Here is an 8,049-nt window from a genome sequence, read left to right on the forward strand (position 1 = left end):
ACTGTATTTTCTCTAAATCGTCCAATACTGAGCCGGAAACATGTTTCCAAGTAGGAACATTTTCTCACAAAGCATATGCAAAATATTTCAACCCTCTGGTTTTGGCTCTTTGATCATTATTATTATTCTTTTTTTTTACCAGATCATTTACTTAACAGAGTTATGAGCCCAGTTTAGTTAGAAACGAAGACGTGTGTGATGGATGGAGAAGATAGCCTGGGCAATAGTCCAGCAACTATAACAGAATTAGACTCATCACAGACACTTTAATCCCAATTATTTAATTTGCGAGGTATCTAACGCCACAAATATTTGCCATGACTCAAGAAAACTGTACAACTTACAGAGAAATAAAAGAAAAAAGAACTAAATGGATGAAATAAAATGAACTAAAGAGTTATTTTTTTCTATTAGGCTGGGATTTAAATCTTCAGAGTCAGTAAAACAAATATAAAATTAGAATGTGTGTGTGTGCTGGTATGGGATTTTTTAACAATATAAAAAATAAAACCCAAGCGCTTTTATTAATATCAAGTTCATAGTGATACCATCATGACATCCCTCACCACTCTTTCTCCCAGCTTCACCATAGCCGTAACACACAACCCAAAACGTGTCCATGTGCATAAACACAATCCTCAGGCCAAGTTCCTGCACTCTGCTTAATAAATGCACAGCAATTAAAGCCATGAATACTGAATCACCGGAAGATACAGAGGAAAGAATGCATGACCTAGGGTCAACTTCTGATCAACAAAGTTTTGTATATTCTACAATAGTTTAAGAAATAGTTTAAATGATAATAAAGTACTACATAAACTGATCAGAACCTAAAGGCTGTAGAACCTACAGGGAAAAAAAAGAAAGAGTTAAAAAACAGTGCTTTAAGAACAGAGCTTACTAGGTTTTCTTTAACTGAATACATTATCAATGAGATTCTAAAGACAAAACACACACTTTTTTTTTAGAGGATTTTGCGGCATTCTTTAAATGGTAGAAATGACTCCTTATGGTTTCTTTAAATTGCTAAAGATTAAAAAAAAACATTAAAAATTATACCCACTTAAAATGGCAGCTAGTAATAATAAAAGTCATCATGCTAAACCACAGAGTTTTCAAAAACTCCAAGTGGTGCAACTACTAAATTACAGTTTTATTTTATAACTTTGTAACACCTAGAATTCTCATTAGAGATACTCGATGACAAGTTTGAACTTCTAGAAAAAAAAAAAAAGCCAGACCATAAAGTCCCACACATTTCACTAGACACAATATAAATTATTATGTACCTTACAGCATTTTTTTCCTTTTCATTTATTTATTTTTTGCTTTACACTAACATTATATAGGCTAAGAATTTTTTTTAAGGCTAAGAAATTTTTAAGATGGTAATGAAATAAGTTAAAAGGTAATTTAAAAATCTATTTCTCATGAGATTTGTTGATTAGAATTATGTTTTAAGTCATTCAATTAAGTGTTTTCTATTGCCATTTTAATATGAATTTTAAATTACAGCCATCTCTTATTTTATGGGATTAGAATGAGTAAAGTGAATAAATCCTATACATGTGAAATCTACAGTGTCAATAGAAAAATGTAAATTCCAATCAAGTTTTAATACTCAAGAATACCTGTACCACTACCTATTTGTAATTTGATTTATAAATGGCTATTTCATAGTATAATTTACGGCATCAGTGAGCCTAGTATTTTGGTGGAAAGTTCTTTATTACAACACCTTACATGTTACCAAATATATTCTAAAAAATGAGCTGTTGTTCAAAATTTGGATTTAAAATTCTTAAACATTTTTTCTTGTTCAAAAGTAAATTTTTGTCTTGTTCAAACACTTTAAAATCTATTTCATTAACTCTGAAAAAACAAATGTCTATAAAGGCAGAAACTAAAACAGGAAAAGTAAATATATGATAAAGGGAGACTCCTTAAGCAGTCATGCTGTTTTGGAAGTTAAAAACCAAATACTTAAAAATGGATCATTTACATTTTGATTTAAACATTTTCAATGGAACCAATAATTCAGACAAGATTTTCACAGTGAATAACTATCAAATCTTCCAGTTTTCTAACTGCTATATAATATAATAATAACATAATGATTTGGAAAATGTTATGAATAGAGAATCTCCAGTTATTCATTTCCTGTATCAAATATATCTTACTGAATAACCTATTTTGTTTATTATTTCAAAGTTATGTATTATTAAACTTTTTGTAAAAAACATGAACTGTTTAAATCTGTGTTTACAAAGCCTTTAGCACTTATTTTATTTTTTAGTGACTTTTCTATACATTCATAGAAACGTAAGTGTATCATTTAGTCTGGGATAGAACATATGATACATTTTTAATGTCAATTAAAAATACCATTAGGTGTGTTTATGTATACAATAGACTAGGATAGCTCCTTTGAAGAAATCACTATCTAACAAACTGGTTATATACATTTTGATGAAATAACTAAATATGTATTTACCCAGTAGAGCATGCCAGCAGGAACTATTCTGCTCTATAGATAAATACATACTCACCAGAGATATTAGAGCATAAAGAATCACTGAGTCTCTAACGTAACAATTTACATTTTTAGCTCTCATATTGATTTCATAGTTAAAAGTCACTGTTTCTGGAAAGAAAACAAAAGGACAAATACTGCAATCAATTTTAGTGATTCATAAGCAAGGCTGAATATTCAAACTTCAGTTAATTTTGATGTTTTATGAAAACTATTGTAAAAGTATTTTAAGATTGTTAAAAATGCCATAATCATCTTTGAATAATCAGATACCTCTGCGGACTTAAGTTCATGTTATTCATTAGTAAAATGAAATATATCTGCTAATTTAAATTGAAAAAAATAAAATATAAAGAATTATCATTACTTTTACAGTAGCTATTTCTTCAAGATATTAACAACACAATTTTCTTTTTAAAAAAAGTTGTTTGACTCACAAAAGGAAAAATAACTATAGCTAGTTAACATAATCATGCACATTACCTTTGACTATTTTTACAGTCAAAGGTAAAAAGGTTTCTTCCAAATGAAAGAGAAATAAATTGGTCACTCAAGCAAATACATAAAAAAGCACACCAAACAAAGGAGATTCAAGTGGTCAAGTCAATAAACAAAAATGTAGTGAAAATAACTAAAGCATACTCATTTTCTCAGCAGTAGCAATACTGAATAAAGTCTAATATTTAATTAAATAGACTAGGGCTGTTTTGTCTGTAAATAGCTATATCATCTCATTTTTATATTTCATGTGGAAACACTCTAAATGGTCACATTTTGTAAAGCAGAGTATTAATAATACAAATAATGGCAAGTAATACATTTCTAAGCATAAAAAATGAATCTTTTCCCATACCAATTATATCCTATGTGAACTTACATAAAGTAATAATATTTACAAGTGACAATATTATAATAAGAATATTTTCAATCAAAGGAGAAATATCCATTAGAAATGCAGAAATTGTTCAATCTCTTCCCTGCCCTAAATGAGGAAATGAAATCCTCTTACATGTCACCCTGACACCCAAGAAGATCTTTGTCTACCTCAAAAAAAAGGCTTACAATTTTAAGACCCAATCCTCTGCTCCCCATTCATGGTTTATAAAGCAAAAAGCCTAAACTCATGGTGGCTTCCTAGTTCCAACAATCTATGATTCAAATAGGGGTAATGGCTCTCTTTTTTTCTTCAGTAGTGTCCTGGTGAGGGAATAATTTTACTGTCCTTTTTCCGTGGGGTCCTGCCTCTTTATCTAAAAGGAAATGAATTACAACCAGATGACAAGGCCACACAACAAAGCCATTTGGTTTTACAAATCTATTATGTCTGTCGTCCAATCGTTTTTATGGGCCTGGTCCTATTATAAACCAAGAAAAACCCTAAAACAAACTTTCTTCCTTTTCTTTCTTTCCACTGAAAACATTTACAATTTTATAATTGTTTTTCAAACAGTTTAGCCCCCCAGTTTTTCCCCTCATGTGGTGTTTTTTTTCTCCCTCAGAGTCCCTCCATTCCACTTTCTCCAACATACAAAACATTCAGAGACAAGAAACTGGACTTTTCAAATACAAACTGCTGACAACTGTCAGAAGCACTTTACTGGGACATTACTGACTGTAGCTCAATGAATTTAGCTTGATTCACTGCGGGTGAATCATTTTCAATGCATAGCTGTTCAGCAGTAATTGGCCAAGAATCCCTACTGCGAAAAGCACTTGTCAAATAATGCTTGTTTACAAATATATCTCCAGACAGCAAAAAGTGGCAGTTACTGAATAAGTTCAGGGCCACCTCCAATATTCATAACAGTGGACATGCTCCCTTTACTTATTAAATCTATTAAAATTTTCACTTGTTGATACACTTGCTAACATTTGTCCTGCCTGATCAGTCTTAGACAATTTTTTGCTTTATATATGCCTTGGAATTATTTTACAATAAAAGTCTTGTATATTACACTGTAGTTCAAAGGTTTCTTCCACATGTTATTTATGCCTAATGTGTGTAATAAGACAACTAAAGATATATTTACATTATCCTAGAATTCAGGCTAAAGAGTAAATTTTCCTCGTCTATTATCCAATGTATTCTAAAATTCATTTCATATCAGTCCAAGATTCTAGACACATATTTGACTTTTTCTGTTCAATTCTGCTTATTTATGTCTACCAAACTTAAATTTTAAACATGACTGGAATACCAATTATAAATGTAAACTCACATTTATTTCTATCTGCCTTGAAAATTTTTTTCTCACATAATGGGAGCATTCATATCATACACATATAAAATGTATATACACACTATAGTCTGAGAAATTACTAAGCATCTATAGCTTGCAGAAAGCAAAGTATAGGAGAGCAAGTTATTAATGGAGTCAGTGCATACATAAAATCTTTCTGCCCCTGATCTTCCAAAGTTCCTCCAAAAACAATCAAAAACAAACTTAAAATCTCCAATCGGAATCTTTAAATAAATAAACAAACTGACTTCTGTTATAAATACCTTATATTCTTGTTCTTTGATTTAGAAGAGCAGTATCATGGAGAAACAAAAAGAAGAGAACATAAATATTAAAGGTCTGGGATGACACTAATGGAAAGATGGTAACTGTTGGGCAGAGACAGGATGAATGAGAGGAAGTGTGTGTGTGTGTATAAATTTTATTTCTAGTTATGTAAAATAATGAAGTTACAAAATGTACCCCAAACAACAGACACGCTTTTACTTTTAGCGTCTTCAGAACACTGGCTGGTAAAGTACTGCTCATTGCAGGTTAGACCTCGGCAATCCCCATCTCACTGAAAACCAAGTTTTGCTGTGTGTACCACTAGCTGGGGTAAGGACAACACAATCTGTGGGTGTTAAGTCTGTAATATCAGCCAGTCTACCTTCCACAAGACTCCAGCTCCACTTACAATAGGAGACCGATGCTATTTGCTTGCTTCCCTCCATCTCCTTTTGCCTCTTTCTCAGCGCAGTCTCGACCCTTGTTTCCATTTAGCGCCACCTTCCCTGAGACTTCATTTCTTCCATTCTCTAACCAAGAGCTACTACTCCCTTTCACCTCTACATAAGCCCCTTCCCCCATCACACCTGGAAAAAAAAAAAAAAAAAAACTGAAGCATAAAGGAACACACGAAAGGATAAATTATATTACTACTACTATTACTTTTTAAACCCAAACCAGGATGCCCCTTTTGGTGGAATAAGACAGTTAATGAAAGGACTCCTAATCCTGTCATAATCCTCCGGACTTCTAACATAATGAATCTAACATGAGATGTCAATAAAAGGACTACGACTTCAGAAAACACTTTCTCAACTTTGTCGGGAAGGTAAAAAATGCAGACTGCTTGTGTTAAGCATGGGAGACTTTAGGTAGGTAAATAGATAGGTGGATAGATCTATCTACATGTAATCCTTAAATCAGATTTTTTTTAAAAAATGTAGGGGTTAAAGAGAGAAATTCATGGGGTGGGGTGAGGAGTCTCGATCTGCCCTGCTTTTCACACGGTTCCTAGGGAGCTGGCAGCACTCCCAAACCAGCACAGCGGCTTCTCCTACAGCCAAGACACAACCCGTGCAAGTCACGAGGACACACAAGACTCCGCCGTTGCTGCTTCATCTTTCCGGTCCGGCATCCCCTGCCCCACGAGTGGAAGGAAAATTTTAAGGTTCTGTGCCTCACTCGAGGCATCCGGAGCCCCGAATCAAAACCCCAACCTCGCAGTCAAGAGGGTAGGGTTTTCGATGTGTTCGTGATGGAGCTGACCGATATGAGATGCTGCCCGCCCCCCCCACCCCCGCCCCAACGCATTGGGCTGTGCCCTTAAGCTCGGTCCCGGCGTGTAAGAGGAGCCAGCGCGGCAGAGCGGACCCGGAGGCCAAGGCGGCGGGCCGAGGGGCTGAGCAGAGCTCGGAGAGCCGCGAACGCCGCGCAGGTGCTGCTCCCGCGCCGACCCTACTCTCCCAGTGCAAGGCGGGGATAGTCTTCTGGGTCCGGAGCGCAGGATTGGGGGTGGGCAGGAGAGTGGGGACTCGAGATTCCGGAGCGGGGCTATTCTTTCACGGAAACATGGGAAGACCTGACCCGGTGGATGCCAGTAACGCCTTCCCGGAGGCGACACTCCCCTCCCCCCACGAACCCTCCGCCTCCCGCGGCGTCCCACCTTCCCGCCTTCTTCCAATTTCTCCTCAGTGTGATTATGAGACCCCCAAAGTGAGCGACACCAGCACAGTGTGGAGCGCCTTCCTTCCTTCGCCATCTCCCTCCCTCGAGAAATAAAAGCTCTTACCACCCACCCCAGAATAGCAGCGGTGATGCCCTAAATAACAGCTCCCAGAAAGCACTCCCCTCTCCCCCAAATAAAAGCATCCAGCTACCCCCACTGCCTCCAGTTTCCCATCCCCGGCCTCAAACAACGGTTTCGAAAAGCCCCACCGCTCCCGAGATCCCTGCCACTGCTCTTCAAACAGTTCCCACTCTTTCAAGCTCGAAATGTCACTTCCCCACGCGCTTCAAGTGAGACCCAGCCGCACCCAGCCTCCGGGCGCGGGTCTCGGAGCCCTCTTTCCTGCTGGCTTCCAACTTCCCAACCCCCCCCCCCCCCCCAAGCAGCCTGTGTCCACAGGCAGGTTCCGCGCCCAGCACTCCGCAGCTAATGTCAAACAATGCAAGCAGAGACGGCGGGATGCGAGCGAAAAGGCTAGCGAAAGCGGACGACAAATGTTGGTTCGAGAGGAGGGGTGCAATTTCATCCGCTGCAGCCGCGTCCAGCGCGCCCGGGCCCGCGCCTCCAGGCCCCGCCTCGCCCCTCCGCCCCTGGTTGCCGCGGTCCCCACCCCCACCGCTCTACCTTCGTTGCTGGGGCTGGCCAGGAGGGTCCGGAGCGCGGCGCACAGGAGAAGGCAAGTCCAGAGGGGGGCCCTGCGAGGTGCGGAGTAGCAGCCGGCCAGAGACGCGGGGGTGCTGGGGAGGTCGTCGCCGCCGCCCGGGGGCCGCCGGCGTCCCGCACCCCGGGGCCCCGAGCTCCGCATCTTCTCTTCGCCGCCTCCGCCGCCGCTGTCCCGCGCCGCTCAGTTCACGGCTCCCGCCTCGCGGAGGGGGCGAGAGAGGCTCGCGCTTGCTCCTCGTTCCCCGTGGGCTCCTTTGCCTTCTGGCTCGCGGCTCGTCCAAATGCGGGAACCAGGGATCCTCTGAGACGGCTGGAGTTTGCTCCCGGCTCCCTACTCCCTCCTCTACACTGGGGTTAAATGAAATACTAGTTACGGTAGATAGTGCAGTTCGGGACCGGACTCTCGGGTGTCGAGAAGGTCCCGCGTCCTGTTCTTTACCTCTTTAGACTTTTAAGGATGGGAGTCTTTTAAATGCCACTGGGGGAGAGATAAAGGCTCCTTTTCAGTCTTCAGGGCTGAAATGGACGAAGGTAAGGAAGACAAGGCATCTTAAGAAGAAATCCTCAATAAAAAGAGGAGAAAAAAGCAGGGTGGCTAAGGAGAAAGGAAGAGGAGTTGA

The 8,049-nt window shown here is 39.5% G+C and overlaps 1 protein-coding gene across 10 annotated transcripts in view; it reads right to left on the reverse strand.

Annotated features, from left to right (window-relative positions):
- The window catches only part of EPHA5 (EPH receptor A5), a gene marked incomplete at both ends in the record, with an annotated part of 326,480 nt that extends 318,909 nt beyond the window's left edge, over positions 1-7,571 (reverse strand). For 9 of the 10 annotated variants that reach the window (XM_082837949.1, XM_082837947.1, XM_082837948.1 and 6 more), the window contains one exon: positions 7,391-7,571. In XM_082837949.1, the coding sequence (XP_082694075.1) occupies positions 7,391-7,571 (181 nt within the window). Of the gene's footprint in view, positions 1-7,219 lie in introns of all 10 variants that reach the window. The other variant, XM_082837950.1, reaches the window with a different exon arrangement.
- Between the last annotated feature and the right edge of the window lie 478 nt (positions 7,572-8,049).

This window comes from Leucopleurus acutus (assembly GCF_964270905.1).
Source record: "Leucopleurus acutus genome assembly, chromosome: 4".
Lineage (NCBI taxonomy): Eukaryota > Metazoa > Chordata > Mammalia > Artiodactyla > Delphinidae > Leucopleurus > Leucopleurus acutus.